Here is a 20,589-nt window from a genome sequence, read left to right as displayed (position 1 = left end):
TCTTAAGGCTAGCTCATCTTGCTGAACACACTCTTTACCAACTCTAATCCATATTCAAAGAGCAACTATAGAGATCTCTTTCAAAGAAAAGTGTGATTGTATCACTTTCATCAAATCCTTTAATGATCTTCCAAAATGGCTGACATCGCATACAAGGCCACTGCATTCACCTTACTCTCCCTTGCCTGCTCTGAGCTTCATCCTGGCCTTCTGTCAGTTTCTGTAATGAGAAATGCTTCTTTCTGTATTATAAGCACCATACAGATGTTATTCAATATTTAAAATGATCATAAAAACTGATCTCATACTCATTAATTATATAATATTCTGTGGTAGAATAAAAATTTAACAGTCATGTAAGTATTACTACTATATTTACATACTGGTAGTTTTATCATATAGTATTTGGAAAGAAAACTGATTAATTTTAAGGGAGAAGGACATCACATTATCATGTGTTCTTATGGATGAACATAGCACCTTTCCACAATCAGGTGTTTTATATGTCCTTTACTAAATTTTTAAAGTTTTCTCCCTAAAGGTTTAACCCACTTCATTTTTTAAAAAATGTAAGCTCTATGCCCAACGTGGGGCTTGAACTCGATCCCGGATCAGGAATCACACAATCTACTGACTGAGACAGTCAGGCGCCCCTAACAGACTTATTAGATTTCTTCTAAGGTCCTTGATCTGCAAATGATAGTTCTCTCTGGAATCATTTCCTTGTTTAATTGCAGTAAATGGCAAATCAAGAAAATGCTAAATAATTCTGATTATCTCTGTAAAAGGATGATTATTAATTTTGAGTTTCTTGAAAGATGTTATATTCATTGTATTATAGGTATAGTTGGATTCATTCCTGTTTTATTTTCTGTTTCCTATTTATCTTGTATTCTAATGATCTTTAAAAATCCTTTGATTGTTTTCTTTTTAAAGATTTTTTCCCCACAACAATTTCAAAATGTAAAAATTCTATTTCTATTCATCTAAAAAATCTTAAAAATAATCTTGCTCAAATATATGTTTTTCTGACAACATCTAGAGCAGTGTTTTCCAAGCTGTGGGTCATGACTCATTCGTGGGCCAAGAAATCAGTTTAGTAGGTAATAACTAACATTTGAAAAAAGAAAAATGAGAATTTATAAAAAATATTAGAGTGAATCATAGTGATCCTCAGCAATAACTAGATTGGATATTAACTTTTTAATATTTTAATATCTTCTCTTACATAGAAGATGAAGTATTATTTTCTGACGTTTTATTTTAATTATTTACTTGCATATACCATTGGATAGCAGTTTGTAATATAAAATGTTTTTTATTTGTGGTCACAGCTCAAAGTTTGAAAAACACTGATCTTAGTATCTAAATTCTCCCCACTCCAAACAAAGCATAAAACATTACCACACTTAGTTCCTATAGGTGCCCCCCTCCCCCAGTGCCTACCCACCCTTGAGTTGATAAGAGTATGGAATTATACTTATCAGTTGTTATTTTAATTAAAAAAATGTAAGTACTCAATTTATTTAAACTTAACAGTAAGGTTGACTAATTTCTTTGCTCACCATGGCCTCGTGTCCCGGACAGATTGGTTCCGGTTTCATATATCTTCTTTCTGGATTACGTCCTTTAGTAATTCTTTCATAGTAGTTCTGTGGGTAGTAAACTTTCTGAGTCTTTGAAATGTTGGCAAATGGCTTTATTTATTCTTCCTACTTTGGCTGGGTATAAAATTCTAGGTTCTTTTAACAATGATTGTCTCTGGGGTTAGGGAAGAGGAGGAGGGAACCAGGGACAGTTGGAATTTGGGTTGGTAGTTAAAGACTTTACCTAATTTATAGAGAATTTTAAACTATTTACTTATATATATTCTTAATTTTTTTTTCACTACTTTTAAAATATTTCATTGTTTTACTATTTAGAAAATATTTTAAGGAATGTATTTATAAATCCATTGTGTAATTGAAAAGTAAAAAGGGACACTTACATGTAAGGGAGAGCTTGGATCAATTCTAAATCTTCTAGGGCTTGGGCTTCTACCAAATTTACATCCATTGAAATACATACTCCATGAACAGCCAAAAGAGAACGAAGCTCCACAAGTCTCTGGATCAATTCCTTGACATGTACAGGTACGACTGTAAGATGATAATTGCAAGGGAATGAACTGATAAAGCAAGGCCAATACCTCAGACAGAACATTTCAGATTCCTGTAACTTTAGAAGTATAGATGACTAGTGAACTGATTTTAACATATCTATTTCATTAATTATTTTATCTTAAGTAGTGTTAACCCAAAGCTAACGGCCCTTGAATATAAGCAAGTTTTTTAACTAAAATGTTTGTTCAAGATTGTAAATCCAAATAAACAGCAATAAATTATACAGAAATACCCATAAACTTGTTTGATTTGGATATGCCTGGGAGAAAATAAACAGTCTGCATTTTACTTTATTTTATTGAGAGAGACTCTTAAATACACTCCACGCTCAGCACACAGCCTGACCCAGGGCTCAACCTCAAGACCCTGAGAGATCATGATCTGAGCCGAAACAGAGTTGGCCGCTTAACCGAATGAGCCACCCAGGTGCCCTAAAGGGTCTACATTTTAAATCTTGGATCTGTTCCCCTATCAGAAATGAAAAGGAAAGTATCTTGTTACCTCTTTGGACTTTAACTCCGTCATCTATAAACTGACATTATTTAATCCCGAGGATTGATAATGGATTACATATTGTATGTGAAATCACCTTGTTAATTTTAAAGAAAACCTTTATTAAGATTACAAAAGGAAAAATTGAACTTAAAGCTTGTTTCATTCAGTAACTTGGTTATTTTAGTACATTGGGGGCATTTCTGAGACCCTAACATGGACCTGATAGTAAGAATGACAATGATTAGAATATTCATACAAAGATATGAAACCCGAGGAAATAACATACACTCCTGTGGCTTCCAATTGCATAATACTTGGAAACTTCTAATAGTATGAATGTGGTACTTATGTAATGATTAAAAACAAACAAAAAGGGGCGCCTGGGTGGCTCAGTCGTTAAGCGTCTGCCTTCGGCTCAGGTCATGATCTCAGGATCCTGGGATCGAGCCCCGCATCAGGCTCCCTGCTCAGCGGGAAGCCTGCTTCTCCCTCTCCTACTCCCCCTGCTTGTGTTCCCTCTATCGCTGTGTCTCTCTGTCAAATAAATAAAAAACTTTAAAAAATAAAAAATAAAAAAAAAAAAAAAAAAAAAAAAACATTTAAAAAAAAACAAACAAAAAAATCCCATAGTTAAAAAATCAGTAAATGAAAAGTATACAGAAATTTTGAGATCAGAACTAGTAGTATTTTTTAACTGTGAAAGTCAAGAAAATACCTGATATTAAGATAACACTGACTACAAAAAGAAAAATAAATAGTACATTTATGTCATTGAAATGATAGCAGTTTGTGAAGGAAAGAAAAATGAAAACAGGTCCTGATATTACGGACAAAGCGTAGTCCCGGGGTGCCTGGGTGGCTCAGACGCTTCGGCTCGGGTCATGATCTCAGGGTCCTGGGATGGAGCCCCACAGTGGGCTCCCTGCTCTGCGGGAAGCCTGCTTCTCCCTCTCCCACTCCCCCTGCTTGTGCTCCCTCTCTTGCTGTGTCTCTCTCTGTCAAATAAATAAATATAATCTTTAAAAAAAAAAAAAGTGTAGTCCTACCAGTAATTCCTCACTTGATTTTAATTAGAAAGAAACAGTCAAACACAAACTGAGCAACAGTCTATAAAATTAGGCCTTCAAAAATGTCAATGCATGTCAATGCCCGGGCACCTGGGTGGCTCAGTTGGTTAAGCATCTGATTCTTGATTTCTGATCAGTCGGGATCTCAGGGTTGTGAGACAGAACCCCGCAATGGGCTCGGCACTCAGTGGGGAGCTGAGATTCTCTCCCTGTGCCCCTCTCCACGCTTATGCAGTCTCTCTCTCTCTCAAATAAATTAAAAAAAATCTTAAAAAAAAAAAAATCAATGCCGTGGAAGACAACGCATGAGATAAGAAACAATCAAGAGACCAAAAAGAGGAGAAAGGGAGACATGAAAAAGGCAAAACAAGTTAACTCATCAATTCCTGGGTGGGGGAAAATTACTACAAAGTACATCATTATTTTTTTTAAGATTTTATATATTTATTTGAGAGAGAGACAAGAGAGACCAGAACAAGCAGGGAGACAGCAGAGAGAGAGAAGGAGAAGAAGATTCCACGTGGAGCAGGGAGCTCGATGTGGAACTTGCTCCCAGGCCCTGGGGTCATGACCTGAGCTGAAGGCAGATGATTAACCGACTGGGCCTCCCAGCCGCCCCTATAAAGTACATTATTGGAAAATATTCAATATCTGAATATGAACTGTAGATTAGATAACAGCATTTTATCGAAGTTAAATTTTCTGATTTTAATAATTTTGCTGGGTTTATGTAAATGAATGTCCTCATGCTTAGAATATACCCTCTTAAGTATTATTTACAGGAAAAGGCATAAAGCCTGAAACTAGCTGACAATCCAGAACAAAAAAAAATTATTATCTTTTTTTAAAAGATTTTATTTATTTATTTGAGAGAGAGAATGAGAGACAGAGAGCACAAGAGGGAAGAGGGTCAGAGGGAGAAGCAGACCCCCTGCTGAGCAGGGAGCCCAATGTGGGACTCGATCCCGGGACTCCAGGATCATGACCTGAACCGAAGGCAGTCGCTTAACCAACTGAGCCACCCAGGTGCCCCCCAAAATTATTTTTAATCAATAATAATATGTGTGTATGTGTGACTTTGTATATAAATGCAAATGTTACAAACTTAATGATGATGAAATCTAGGTGAGAGGTATATAAGAGTTCGTTGAAGGATTCTTGCATCTGTTCTGTAATAATAGAGAATAAGAATATTTATTTATTTATTTAATTTATTTTTTAACTAGGCTCCATACCCAATATGGGGCTTGAACTCACAACCCCGAGATCAAGAGTCACATGCTCTACCAACTGAGCAAGCCAGGCACCCTGGTAAGAATCTTTAAAAAAAAAAAAAAAAGAAAAGATATGCTGAAGGCATGCCTGACTGGCTCCGTCAGTAAAGCATGAGACTCTTTATTTTGGGGTCATGAGAGTGAACCCCACAGTGGGTATAGAGATTACTTAAAAATTAAAAAGGTATGCTAGATCTACATTGAGTGAAATAGAATAAAACTTAGGTTATTGGATTCTTGGAAAGATTAAATGAGACAATATATGTCTATCCTTCAAAGCAGTGCCTTCATACAAGAGTTATTATGTTTATTGTGAATCCACATACAAAAGAATTAGCAGACATTAAAAATAGTTTGTATATTACTGGCATTGTAAAGATAAGGTAAATGTAATGAAATGATGACATAAGCATAAAGGAATACTCTTAAAGGTATGCAAATTAATTTTGTGTGGGGATCAGAAAGGGGACAATATATATTGTTTATATTTTATATAATGACATTTCTTTTTTTTTTTTTTTAAGACTGTATTTATTTATTTGACAGAGACACAGAGAGAGGGAACACAAGCAGGGGGAGTGGGAGAGAGAGAAGCAGGCTTCCCACTGAGCAGAGAGCCTGATGTGGAGCTCGATCCCAGAACCCTGAGATCATGACCTGAGCTGAAGGCAGATGCTTAACGACTGAGCCACCCAGGCGCTCCATTTTTTTCTTTTTTAAAAAAGATTTTATTTATTTATTTTTGAGAGAGAGAGAGAGCACAAGCAGAGGGAGCGATAGGCAGAGGGATAGGAGAAGCAGCCTCCCTGCTGAGTAAGGAGCCCCATGCAGGACTCAATCCCAGGACCCTGGGATCATGACCTGAGCCGAAGGCAGACACTTAACCAACTGAGCCACCCAGGCATCCTGACATTTCTTTTTTAAAAAAGATTCTTATTTACTTATTTTTCTTGCAAAGATTTTATTTATTTACTTATCTATTTATTTATTTATTTTAGAGAGAGAGAGAGAGAGACAGAGAGGAAACATGAGCAGCGGGAGGGGTAGAGGGAGAAGGAGAGAATCTCAAGCAGGCCCCAAGTTCTGTGTGGAGCCCAATGCAGGGCTTGATTTCTGAAAGAGTCCGGACGCATAACCTACTGAGGCACCCGGGCACCCGAAAGATTTTTATTTTTTCAGTAATCTCTACACTGACTGCCTGGCTCGAACTGAGAACCCGAGATCAGGAGCTGCATGCTGTGAGCCAGCCAGGCGCCACGGTATAATGACATTTCTTTTTAAAAAGAGAGACATATATGAGGAAAACTACACAAAACAATCCTGAAGACACAAAAGTAAACTTGAACAAATGGAAAGAAAAACCATGTTATGGGATAGGAAGATTCAATATCATTGTAAGTTAATTTAATGAAATCTCATTAAAAATGTCATTGGCTCTATCTTAAACTAGACAAATTCATTTTAAAGTTTACTTGGAAGCACAAACAGAAAAGAATAATAGAAAGATTTGAAAAAGAGCGAGTAAGGTGAGCTATCCCTACCAAATACTAAAATACGTTATAAAATCTCTATAATTAAAAAAAAATGTGGTACTAGTACCTGAAAAGCCAGGACAATGATATAAATTTCAAATACAAGAGAAGACTCTGTCTCATATGTAATTTTTGCTTACAGTTAAAGTGGCATTTCAAATCAAGGGGAAAGAAATGCTCTCTTGTAACTGGTGTTTTCTTAAATGGAAAAGAGGACAGAAATGGATCTCCTCCTCCCACTATTAACTAGCATAAATTTTAAGTACATCGCAGATTCACGTTTTAAAAATTTACAATTTCAACAAGAACTAAAAGAAAATATGGGTGAATTACTGTATAACCTGAAAGAGAGAAAAATGTTCTTAAATACCAGTTAAAATTCAGACACAAAAGAAAAAATAGATACGATTAATTATATTAAAAAGGAAAGGGGACGGGGCACCTGGCTGGCTCAGTTGCTGGATAACGTGCCTCTTGATCTTGGGGTTGTAAGTTCGAGCCCCATGGGTGTGGAGATTACTTAGGAAATAAAAAATAATAATAATAAAAAAAGGAAAACGCAAAAGATAACATAGCAGAAGTAAAAAGAAAAGTATCAAACTGGCAAAACCGTTTAGACATTATATAACAAAGTCTTAAGCACCCCAATACATAAAAGAAGCAATCCTTTAGAAACGGGCTAAAACAATTAAAACGTAGTTGAGCAATAACTACCCCCACCCAAAAAGGCAAATGACTCTTAACCATATGAAAAAACTCATTCATAACATGAAAAGTGCCATTTACCACCTACTAAAAGGGCAAAACCTCAAGTTTGACATCATATTCCTGGCAAAACAGTAGGAAAACAGGTACTCTCTTACATTGCTGAGAATATAGTACAATTCTCTATGGAGGAGCTTTTCCTTTCTGGAAAAAATCCCTCTCTTCCAGACTCTATGGGTGAGTGGGATCAGGCATCAAAGAGGGAAGCAGAAAAAGAATACTCTCTAAGGGCACCTGGTTGGCTCAGTCAGAGGAGCATGCGACTCTTGATCTCAGGGTTTGATCTGGGGTTGGTGAGCTGGGTATAGATATTACAAACCAACCAACCAACCAACCCTATTAATGGTCTCAACTCTCTATGAAACGAAGTCTCTCTTTTTTGACCAAAAAAAAAAAAAAAGTTCATTCTTTAGTTTCAGAATACCTAAAATTCTATAATATGCATAACTGGTAGTTAATGAACTATTTAATATTACATGATAGAGGTGTGCATGGGAAAGCAGTACAAAACAGATTTGATTACTTTTCATTGAGCGTGCATCTTCGGTCTGTGGGATGACCATTGTATGACTTTAGGTTTTCAGTAAGCTCCGTGTACAATCTGTCAGCCATGGGGAGAGGAATGCCGTCCCATACCATGATAAGCACCACCATCACAGCTGTTGGACAGTGATGGCCTGTCCGTTGCCGAACCAAACAAAGAACTTTCTCTTCATCGCTGCCTCTTCTTAAAACCTGGAAAAGCATAATGCATTTATTTATAGAACAGAAAACACCTACAGTTGAGTGCAATGGATATCGTCTTTAAAGCTCTGTGTCCTTGCATTTTAGGTCTTTTTAAACATGACTATTTCTCAAAGGGTTGAAGCCTCTAGGACATTCAGTTTTCTGACTAGCTGCATCCACACAACTCCTCAGGGTATCCCAGGTTACTTGACTAAACAAACAACAGGCAGAACAGAAGTCTGTGGTATGTAGTTGTTATTTGTAAAAGTAGACCAAAGCAGTTTGTTTTATTTCACTGTTGATACAGTATTGCAAAATAGACAACACAGGATCTTCTGGAAAGAGCCTAACTATTCTGTTCTTCCACAAATGCCACATCGGGACAAATCTAGCTACATGCAAATAACCAGGGATTCCCAATATCAAAAATGAACTTCAGCACTGAAATTTAGCATTTGCGCAAAGTTAGGGATCTTTTCCTTGGGTGAATGGTTTTATTATACAGAATAATTAATATACAAAGCAATGTCCCTGCAATTTCTGTGATTTTTTTCCCCATGCTACCACAAGGATTTATCATACCCATATTATCATAAGATTAAGGTGGTTCAGTTGACATGGTGAATGTAAAATATAACAATTAATTTTGAATAGTGATTGATTTATCTTACACCGCCTCATACCCCTGGGGTGCTAAAAAGGCCTCAAACGTGTTTAAAATATTGCCCAGTGGTCCCAGTGCTTACAAAAAGAATTACATAAAAATGTTGACAAGACATAAAACCAACCAATTCTGGTTAAAACTCCCTCCATATATCACAAATTTACAGAGCAAAGACACTGACCACATTAATCAGTACATAATCAGTAAATGATAAAGGTGCCCACCCCTGTGACCAAAACGGAGCAACCAACAGCATAATTAAGATTCCATTTTTGTTGCTATAATATTACATAAACTTGAGATGAAACTTCTTAAGATGTTAGTTACCCAATATCACTTTCTTCTGTCACTCCAGATGGTTAACAATCATTGCTACCAAGGCATCCCTTGAGTAGAGTTGGCTTTAGGACCTTCCCCCTAAACACAATTATTTATATTAAAATTTTTTTCTATATTTATATGTCCTTTTACAGCCAAATAAGAATACATTCGCTTTCAAATAAGCTAAAAAATGATATACATTGTATCAAACAAAAATTTTCCAGATACTTTTTAAGTTATCAAAGAACATAGTTACATTGATCCAGTTTTTGTATGGGAAATGCTAAAATGCTATTTATTAGGTATCTGTGCTTTTCCCAGATTTTTCCAAATATCCTTTAGTGAACACCAGAAAATTAAGCATAATGAGTCTCTAAATTCAGAGCTAGGTTCAATAAGCACCTTAGGTATTGCCTTGGTATGGATATTTGTGACCACCCAAAATAGATGTATTAAATCCTGAATCCCAATTGTGATGGTATTAGGAGGTAGGGCCTTTGGGAGCTAATTAAGTCATAAGGGGGAAGCTCTCATCAATGAGATTAGTTTTCATATAAAATAGACACCATAGAACTCCCTAATGCCTTTAAACATGTGAAAACACAAAGAGAAGAGGGCCCTCACCCAACCATGCTGGCACCCTGATCTGAGACTTCCAAACTCCAGAATTGTGAGAAATAAATTTCTGTTGTATAGAAGCCACTCAGTCTGGTATTTTCTCATAGCAGTCTAAATGGAGGAAGACAAGTATTAAACCTGTGTAAGACCTATGAAAACTATAAAAACATTAAAAGAAATTAAAGATGACCTAAATAAATGGAGAGAAGTACCATGTTCATGGAATAGACACTATTATAATGTTGTCAATTTTCCCCAAATGGATTTCTAGATTTCATGCAATTGCAATCAAAATCCTATCAGAGCTTATTTTGTTTTGGGTGGAAGTTGACAAACTTGTGCCAAAGCTTATATGGAAATGAAAGGAAGATGAAAGGCCAAGAAAATGAACAAAGGCAAAGTGATTTACGAGATTATCAATATCTATTGTAAAGCTATAGTAATTATAGTTTACTATTGGTGCAATGACACATAAACAGTTCAACAGAATAAAGAGTGCAGGAGATGCGTATGTATATGGCCATCAGACTTATGACAAAGTTGACACTGCAATAAAAAGTAGTCTTTTCAATAAATGGTACTATGTAATATCCATATGGGAAAAATATGAGTTTGAGTTATATTGTTGATCTAAATATGAAAGTTAAAACAGTAAATTTTTGGAAGAAAACATCTTCATGACCTTGAAGCAGGTAAAACAATTTTAGAATAAATTACCAAACTTAATAATTATAAAGAGTTAAGAAGTTGGATTATAGGCGTGATTAGTAGAGCATGCGACTCTTGATCTCAGGTAGGAAGTTCGAGCCTCATGTTAGTTGAAGAGATTACTTAAAAATAAAATATTAAAACACCCTGGATTACATTATGATTAAGAACTTCTGTTCATCAAAATCATTAAATAGCAATAGATTAAGAAGCTATAAAGGCAAGCAATACAGTGGGAGAAATATTGGCAATATATATAATTGACAAAATATTTTTACCCAAAATATATAAAGAAATTTCTTCAAGTGAGTAATAAAAACACAAAAGAAAACGGGCCAAAAAATCGAATAGGCTCAACACAAGAGAATATCAAACAGATGATGAACATATGAAAATATGCTCCACATTACTAGTCATGTAGCAAAGTAAAAAAATTTTAAAGTACCACATATGTTGGTGCAACTGCTATAGAAAACAGTCTGGAAGTTCTTCAAAAAATTAAAAATAGAACTGCCATGTGATCCAACAATTCCACTTCCGAGTATACAACCAAAAGAGTTGAAAGCAAGGCCTAAATCCAATTATTTGCGTATGCATGTTCATAGCAGCACTATTCACAACAGCCAAGAGGTGGAAACAACTCAAACGTCCATTGACAGATGAATGGATAAACAAAATGTGGCATATATGTATAATGGAGTACTATTCAGACTTAAAAAGGAAGTAAATCCTGTTACATCCTACAACATGGGTCAACCTTAGGGAGATAATGTTAAGTGAAGTAAGCCAGTCACAAAAAAAGCAAATCTGTATGATTCTAGTTATATGACTACTCTAACATAGTCAAATTCATAAAACATAAAAGCGGAATGGTGGTTACCAGTGGCTGTGATTATGGGAAAATGGGAGTTATTTAATGGGTATAAAGTTTCAGGTTTGAAAGATGACATTCTGGGGTTCTATTTCACAACAATGTGAACATATATATAACACTAATGAACTGTACACTTAATATTAAAAAAAAGAGGAAAGAGGTCTTAAAAAAAAAAGACACTACACTACACACCCAGTAGAATGTCTAAAATAACAAAGAAAATGGGGAACACTGATAAGAATGTGGAGCAACTGGAACACTTATACGTTACTCATGGGAATGTCATAAAAAATTTGGAAAAGCTGCAGAGATGCACATCCCCTGCCCCCATAATCCAGCAATTCCACTTCTAGGTATATAATCACACAAAAATGCATTCTTCTATTTCCCAAAGACAGCACCAATATTCATAATTACCTCAAACTGGAAACAACTCCAGTGTCAATCACCGGAAGAATAAACCAGTAAATTTTAACTATTTATGATAACAGAACACTACTGAACAATGGGAATGATATTCAACTACAGACAACATAAATTAATCTTACAATTCTAATGCTGGATAAAAGAAGACAAGGCAAAAGAATAATTACATTAAGACTGTGTTTATATAGAGTTCAAATCAGGCAAGATTAATCCATGTTAGAAGACACGAGAGTGGCTACTTTTACGGGGTAGCAGGAAGGGGGGACAAGAGGGCTTCTGAACTGCTAGTAATATTAGATGCTGCTCACACAATGGTGCTCACTTTAGAAAAACTCTGTGACTTTAGGATTTCTACAGCCTTCTGTATGTATGCTATAATTAATTTTAAAAAGTGTATCTTACCCTAATTAAAAAAAAAAAAAGCCTGAAACCGCTTAGTCAATTTACTATCTCAGGATGTAGCAAGTTTCTTAACCTTTCTATAGTAGCACCACAGAGCTAGGATCTAATAAATATTAGCCACTGTTTTATGTCTTTTTCTTTATTACTGCACACATGGCTCCTGAGCACAGAACTCAGCTCCTCAAATATTTGTTGAGTGGATGGTTAAAAACCACAAAAACCTAATGTGGTTGCATTTTATGAAAATTTCAAAAACTATAAGTTACACTATTGATATCAGACGAAAATTCTCATTTAAAAAAAAGAAGACTTTAAATGATACAAATGTCCCAAATTTTAAAACTTTTCTCGAGAATCACATCATTTCATAACAGGAGGGTGTATTAATTTGTAAGCTCTTGAATTTGTGGCCACATGGCAGTCACTTCAGATGGTAAATGGTGCATACAAACTTCTGTGAGTAATGTCTGTGACTACTTTTCTGTTATTTAAAAATATCTATTAGTATAATTTCCATTATATATTATGAAATTGTTATATCATACAGATATTTTTTTGCTAATTGTGTTAATTAAAAACATACAACAAATTGAATATGTTGGAACGAAAAATGTTTTAAACAGCATTCATAAGGGGCGCCTGGGTGGCTCAGTCATTAAGCGTCTGCCTTCGGCTCAGGTCGTGATCCCAGGGTCCTGGGATCGAGCCCACATTGGGCTCCCTGCTCTGCAGGAGGCCTGTTTCTCCTTTCCTACTCCCCCTGCTGGTGTTCCCTCTCTCGCTGTGTCTCTCTCTGTCAAATAAATAAATAAAATCTTTAAAAAAAAATAGCATTCATAAATATATTCCACTTATCTTTTTATATAAGCACAACTGAAATATAATTTAAATATCATAAAGTCCATCCTTTTATTTATTTTTTTTTTTTAAGATTTTATTTATTTATTAGAGAGAGAGAGACAGCGAGAGAGGGAACACAAGCAGGGGGAGTGGGAGAGGGAGAAGCAGGCTTTCCGCAGAGCAGGGAGCCCAATGCGGGGCTTGATCCCGGGACTCCGGGTTCACGACCCGAGCCGAAGGCAGACACCTAACCGACTGAGCCACTCAAGTGCCCCAAAGTCCATCCTTTTAAAGTATGAAATTCAGGAGTGCCTGGGTGGCTCAGGTGATTAAGCATCCGACTCTTGATTTTGGCTTAGGTAATGACCTCAGGTTCCTGAGATTGAGCTCACTTTGGGTTCCCTGTTGGGCTCCGCACTGGGTGTGGAGCCTGCTTAGGATTCACTCTCCCTCTCCCTTTCCCCACCATCCTCCTCGTGTGCTCAATCTCTCAAGATAAAGAAAGAAATAAAAAATAAACCAGTAAATAAAGTATGGAATTCAATGCTTCTTAGAATACTCAGAGTTGGCCGACCACTACCACTATATAATTTTATTTTTTTATTTTATTTTATTTTTTTAAAGATTTTATTTATTTATTTGACAGATAGATAGAGAGCACAAGTGGGCAGAGTGGCAGGCAGAGGGAGAGGGAGAAGCAGGCTCTCCGCTGAGCAGGGAGCCAGATGTGGGACTCGATCCCAGGACCCTGGGAACATGACCCCAGCCGAAGACAGCCGCTTAACCGACTGAGCCACCCAGGCGCCCCCCACTATATAATTTTAGAACATTTTCATCCCCACCCCCATCCTTAGAAATCATGCCACATTTCCCCCTTTTCTCGGCCCTCAACAATTTTCTATCTCTATGGATTTTACTAATTTAGTTAGAATCCTCTAACTGGTGGACTTCTGTGTCTGGCTTCTTTCACTTCACGTATGTTCATTCAAATTTGTAGCACTTATCAGTACTTCATTCCTTTTTACTGCCAAATAACATTCCATTGCATGGATATGCCATTTATATTTATCCATTAATTGGTTGATTGCCATTTAGATTGTTTGCACATTTGCAATTATGATTGATGCTGCTAAGAACATTCATATAACAAGTTTTTCTGTAGACATATGTTTTCGTTTCTCTTGGGTATACACTGAGTAGTGGAACTACTTGGTTATATAGTTAACTATGTTTATCCTTTTAAGGAACCATCAGACAATTTTCCAAAGTGGAATGACTATTTGATAATCACATTAGGAATGTACAAAAGTTTCCCATTTCTCTACATCCTCCTCAACTCTTGTTATTTTCTGTCTGTTAGTTATAACCATTGTAGTATAAAGAGGCATCTCATTTTGAGTTTGATTTCCATTTCCTGATGAGTAACAATGTTGAGCATATTTTCATAAGTTTAAGGCAGACACTTAACAGAATGAGCCACCCAGGTGCTCCAGGAGTTTTTTTAAGTCTTTATACAAGGTCTTTTTTTTTAATTAAGATTTTTTTAAAAAGATTTTATTTATTTGTCAGAGAGAGAGTGCGCGCGCGCACAAGCAGGGGAAGCCGCAGGCAAAGGGAGAAGCAGACTCCCTGCTGAGCAAGGAGCCCGATGTGGAGCTCAATCCCCAGACCCTGGGATCATGACCCAAGCCGAAGGCAGACTCTTAACCAACTGAGGCACCCAGGCATCCCTTAATATATATATATTTTTAAGTTTCAAGTAATCTCTACGCCCAACATGGGGCTTGAACTCACACCTTCGAAATCAAGAGTCACATGCTCCACTGAATGAGCCAGCCAGAAGCCCCTACAAGCTCTTTATTAGACATCTGATTAGCAAATATTTTCTCCTATTCTTAGTTTTCTGACTTTTTTTTTTTTAAGATTTTATCCATTTATTTGACAGAGAGATAGAGCACAAGTGGGGTGAGGGGCAGCAGGAGAAGCAGGCTCCCCACCAAGCAAGGAGCCCGACACAGGACTCGATCCCAGGACCCTGGGATCATGTCCTGAGCTGAAGGCATACACTTAACTGAGCCACCCAGGCGCTCCCTATGTGTTTATTTATTTATTTTTTTTAAGGATTTATTTATTTGAGAGAGAGCAAGGCAGAGTGTGTCTGTGTGTGTGTGTGTGCGTGTGCGTGCATGGAGGGGGAAAGGGTAGAAGGAGAGGGAGAGGGAGAGACAGAATCCCAAGCTGACTCCCCATTTACCCTGAAAGGATGAAAGGGGGCATGATCCCACAATTCTGAGTTCATGACCTGAGCCTAAACTAAGAGTCCGATGCTCAACCGACTAAGCCACCCAAGTGCCCCCCTGTGTGTATATTTCATTTTATGTTAATTATACCTCAATAATTAAAATAAAGGGAAAAAGAAAACATAATTGGCCATTGAAAGGCTGTTTACTGAGTAAGTCTTTAAGTCACTTAGGCATTTCATTGTAAAGTTTTAGTTAAAAAAATGTGGTATATAACAACTAAATGTAAACAAGTGATCCTGGGTTGAATTTAGACATGAGACAAAATTTGTTTTCTTTTTCCATAAAGGAAATTATTAGTTAATAAGACCTAAAGATTAGACAATGATATTATAACAGCATCGATAATTGTCCTGTAGCTTTGTTAAGAGTTTCATAATTGTTTTGTGGTAATAGGGCAATGTCCTGGCTTTTTTTTTTTTTAAGACTATTTTCTTTTTAATTTTTTTTTAAAGATTTTATTTATTTATTTGACAGAGAGAGACACAGCGAGAGGGGAACACAAGCAGGGGGAGTGGCAGAGGGAGAAGCAGGCTTCCCACTGAGCAGGGAGCCCCATGCAGGGCTCGATCCCAGGACCCTGGGATCATGACCTGAGCCGAAGGCAGATGGTTAACGACTGAGCCACCCAGGCGTCCCAAATTTTTATTTTTTTTAGAAGTAATTTCTACATCCAATGTGGGGTTTCAACTCATGACCCTGAGATCAAGAGTCTCATGCTCCCCTGACTGAGCCAACCAGGTGCCCTGCAACGTCCTGGTTTTATGAAAAACACAACAAAGTATTTAGGGGTAAAGGGTGTCATGTTTACAAATTACTATTAAATTGTTAAGAAAAAATAGAGAAGGGGAGGAGCAAAGGAGAGAGAAGGAGGGAGAATGAAAAATAAAGAAAAGCTAATTTGGTAAAAAGCTACATTTGGGAAATGTCAGGAAAGAGTACAGAGAAATTCTGCACTATTCCTGCAATTTTTGAATAAGTCTGAAATTATTTTAAAATTATAAGTTTAAAAATATTTCTATGGTGCCGACCAAAGTTTTATATTGTATGTTTTATTCTCAATACGAGCTTGGGGGCGCCTGGGTGGCTCAGTTGGTTAAGCGACTGCCTTCGACTCAGGTCATGATCCTCGAGTCCCGGGATCGAGTCCCGCATCGGGCTCCCTGCTCGGCAGGGAGTCTGCTTCTCCCTCTGACCCCCTCTCATGCTCTCTCTGTCTCTCTCATTCTCTCTCTCAAATAAATAAATAAAATAAAATAAATCTTTTTTTTTTTTTTAAAGATTTTATTTATTTATTTGACAGAGACAGACACAGTGAGAGAGGGAACACAAGCAGGGGGAGTGGGGGAGGGAGAAGCAGGCTTCCTGCGGAGCATGGAGCCCGATGTGGGGCTCGATCCCAGGACCCTGGGATCATGACCTGAGCTGAAGGCAGACGCTTAACGACTGAGCCACCCAGGCGCCCCTAAAATAAAAAAATCTTTAAAAAAAAAAATACAAGCTTGGGATTCAAGTGTTCATGACCCATAGAAATGGAAGACAATTTCAAAACAGAGCTACTGGATGTGTGGGGTCATAGGTCAAGAGATAAGCCACAGGCAGATCTCTGGATGGAAGTACCAACTCCAGTGGTTTAAAAAACAGGCCACTGTCAGAAACCAAGGAAGAAGGGCAAAGAGTAAGTTTTTACATAAACTGATGAGCAATGGACACATTTTTGGCAAAATAAAAGATCTATTTTGAATTAAAGTCAATCTGTGGGACAATGAATATTCAGTGTTTATTAAGTTTTAGATAACATCTGAAGTAAATTAATGTAAACTAAAAAATACATGAATTTAGAGAAAGCAATTAGTAGTAAGTCCAAAATACTGACAGGTTAGCAAGATGTCATTTTGTCTAATTATGATATGCTATGAATTGAAATCACCTGGGAAGCCAATTAAATATGACCATAAGTGAAACAATTCAAATGCAAAATTGAACGTACAGTATCATTTCAACTAATGGGGATAATACTAGCAATGTATTTTTCTATTGTAATACTGTTAGGGGGGTAATAGAAGACATTTGTAAGGGGTCTGTATGAATAAGTGTGCAAAGTAGGGCTAAGTCTTTCTGTTTGGAGTGGGAAAGCTTCATGGAGGAGACTCTTCTTAAAGGACTCTTAAGACTTTGCCACTAGAGAGAAGACAGTACAAAGGCAATGCTAAGATTTTGAAAGCAAGCTCCACGAGGCAAGAATGTTATTTAAGGAAGAATTCTGCTAACTCTATTGATACCAGATGGCTTCTGTGAATTATAAAACCTCCATTATTAAATTATTATACATAGTTCGTTCTATTTCTGGGATCTCTGACATTAAGATGATGCATGCAGTGTATATAAGATGTAGCTCAAGGGTCAATGTCTCCCCAAAGCCCTTCCTGGAACTCTCGCCTCCAAACATTACACTTGGTCTCCTCCCTGCTCCCTCTATATGCTATTCTCATCCAGGCAAGTGGTAGGATTTCACAGTAATTAGAATGCTGGTGACTGCTTAAGGCAGGGTCATCAATAAGCTCAACCAAGATGACATATTATAGACAGGCTGATTGAAGAGCTGAGGAGTGATGGGGAAAAGCTGTGTTACAGAAGCCAAACAACACATGAACTTCTCAGAAGAGCGAAGTGTAACCAATAGTCTGAGCTGCTGAAAAAAGGCTATGAGGACCTAGAATTTTCTTTGGCAGTTAAGGAATTGGTTGATCATTGGGATAGCACTTTCAGAGAAAAGGTAGAGAAAGAAGATAGATCAGTCTGATATCATTAGGAAAAGATTTCCTAGCAAATCTCTGACAGAATTCCCTTATCCCAGGTTATAAATTATTCTGCCTCAACAGCCTATTATGAATAGCTCTGAAAAGTACATATTAAACTTACTGTCTGAGAACCTGGTCTAGATGGGACAACCTATCGAAATAATCCGTGGGAAGCTCTTAAGGTAGGTTAGGCCAGAATCAAGAGCAATAACCATGGGGCGCCTGGGTGGCTCAGGCGTTAAGCGTCTGCCTTCGGCTCAGGTCATGATCCCAGGGTCCTGGGATCGAGCCCCGCATCGGGCTCTCTGCTCGGCCGGGAGCCTGCTTCTCCCTCTGACACTCCCCCTGCTTGTGTTCCCTCTTTCTCTGTCGAATAAATAAATTTTTTTTTTTAAAGATTTTATTTTATTTATTTGACACAGAGAGAGAGAGACAGCTAGAGAGGGAACACAAGCAGGGGGAGTGGGAGAGGGAGAAGCAGGCTCCCGGCCGAGCAGAGAGCCCGATGCGGGGCTCGATCCCAGGACCCTGGGATCATGACCTGAGCCGAAGGCAGACGCTTAACGCCTGAGCCACCCAGGCGCCCCAATAAATAAAATCTTAAAAAAAAAAACAAAAGAGCAATAACCTAGGATATTCTAAATAACCTCTGGTCTAGGGAGGTTTAGGACAACTCATTACTATGCATATAAAATTGGTGGAGAAAGGGGCCCCTGGGTGGCTCAGTCAGTGGAGTGTCTGACATCGGCTCAGGTTATAATCCCAGGGTCCTGGGATCGAGTCCTGCATCAGGCTCCTTGCTTGGTGGGGAGCCTGCTTCTCCCACTGCCCCGCACCCTGCTTGTGCTCTCTCTCTCTCAAATAAATAAATAAAATCTTAAAAAACAAAATAAAAAAAACTAGTAGAGAGAGAAGACTGTCCTGAAAAAATTACTGTTACGATTTCTAAAGAAGCAAATGTAAGGTAACAGTATTTTCATATCTTTAGGGCATAGAAGGAAGAAACTAAAAGACCAAGAGAGGTTTCTACTAGGGCAGGCAAATTTAGATTCTAGTCATAGTATATTTATATAGGCAAAAGAAAAACAAAGTATTTAAGGGCGCCTGGGTGGCTCAGTTGGTTAAGCGACTGCCTTCGGCTCAGGTCATGATCCTGGAGTCCCTGGATCGAGTCCCGCATCGGGCTCCCTGCTCGGCAGGGAGCCTGCTTCTCCCTCTGACCCTCCCCCATCTCATGTGCTCTCTCTCTCTGTCTCAAATAAATAAATAAAATCTTTAAAAAAAAAAAAAAAAAAAAAATAAAAAAAAAAAAAAAGAAAAACAAAGTATTTAAACAGCTGTCTAATCTCCCTACTTCCAAAAAAACAGAGAATATTAGGTGTTCCAGACAAAGTTTTTTCTTTTCTTAAATGAGAGGGAATAGGCCTTCTAAATTTAAAAAAATATTCTTTAAAACTCAAGCAAAGCATATAGTATCTGCCTAACAATGGTCTGCTCTAGTGGGTGAACAATGTCAGCAAAAATGGACATGTAAAAAATGAAATGGAATTTTAAATCAATGAAAAAATGTCAAATTAACTACCTGATGCATACATAAAATTATGAAAGCACAAGAGACACTATTTTTATAACAGTAGGGCAAGGAAAGACTTCCTTAGCAACATGAAAAGCTGAAGGTATATAGTGACATAGATTTGACCTGCTAAAAATTTCAAACTTCTGTACAAAGATAATAATCAAGCACTGAGACTATAAGAAAATCTAGGATTAAACAATGGCAAACTATATAATAGAAGTTTTATTTACAAAAAAGATAATGTAAACAAAACAAAAAATGGTTATGAAGAGTGACTGCATGAAGAAATACAAATGGTTAATAAACATTTAAAAGAAACCAAACTTTACTAGTTAAAATCCAAGTTCATTCACAATATCAATTTTTACTTACTAGGTGACAATGATGAAATAGATTACACTATTAGATATATATATATATATATATATATATATATATATATATATATATATACACACACAAATATAATTCTATTTTTGAAGAATTAACATTAACTAAAAGGTTTATTGTTAACCCAAGTATTATAAGCAAAGAATTTGTAAGCCTTTTTTAACAGTTAAGGGAGTTTCTCAGATGCCTTCTTTATAATTTCTAATACTGCATCCAAATCACACACAAAGATTTCCATTTCAGTATATAAGGAGGAGCAAATGCTCTTGGGTAGATTCTGCTCCAAAACAATCGAATGCTTATTTAATTAAATAAGCTTTTACTGAAATTAATAAAGTTGTAGAATAATCAGTTTTTACCGTAAGTAATATTGACCCTGTCACTTCTTTGCTCAACATGCTTCAGCAGTTGTCTATCATATGTAATTGAAAGTTTTAACACCAAAACTTAATTTGTATATACTGGAAGTTGTGAAACATCATTATCTCAGAGGGTAAATTTAAGATGGATTTTAAAATTCGAAAGTAATAAATTTTTATTTATTTATTTATCTACTTATTGAGGGGGGAGTAGTGGGAGAGAGAGAATCTTAAGCCGACTCCACACCCAGCGGGTCTTGATCTCACAACCCTGAGATAGTGAACTAAG

At 37.0% G+C, this 20,589-nt stretch overlaps 1 protein-coding gene across 1 annotated transcript in view; it reads right to left on the bottom strand.

Moving 5' to 3' along the window:
- TET1 (tet methylcytosine dioxygenase 1) overlaps positions 1-20,589 on the bottom strand; it is a 136,372-nt gene that overhangs the window by 21,532 nt on the left and 94,251 nt on the right. Inside the window, exons 7-8 of the mRNA XM_032423540.1 lie at positions 7,819-8,030; positions 1,988-2,138 (exon numbers count right to left, since the gene is read on the bottom strand). Coding sequence (XP_032279431.1) covers positions 1,988-2,138; positions 7,819-8,030 — 363 coding nt within the window. The remainder of the gene's footprint in view (positions 1-1,987; positions 2,139-7,818; positions 8,031-20,589) is intronic.

The sequence above is a fragment of the Phoca vitulina genome, unplaced genomic scaffold (genome assembly GCF_004348235.1).
Source record: "Phoca vitulina isolate PV1807 unplaced genomic scaffold, GSC_HSeal_1.0 scaffold29, whole genome shotgun sequence".
NCBI lineage: Eukaryota > Metazoa > Chordata > Mammalia > Carnivora > Phocidae > Phoca > Phoca vitulina.
Note: the sequence above shows the minus strand (reverse complement) of the source record. Positions and strands in the feature narration are given on the sequence as shown.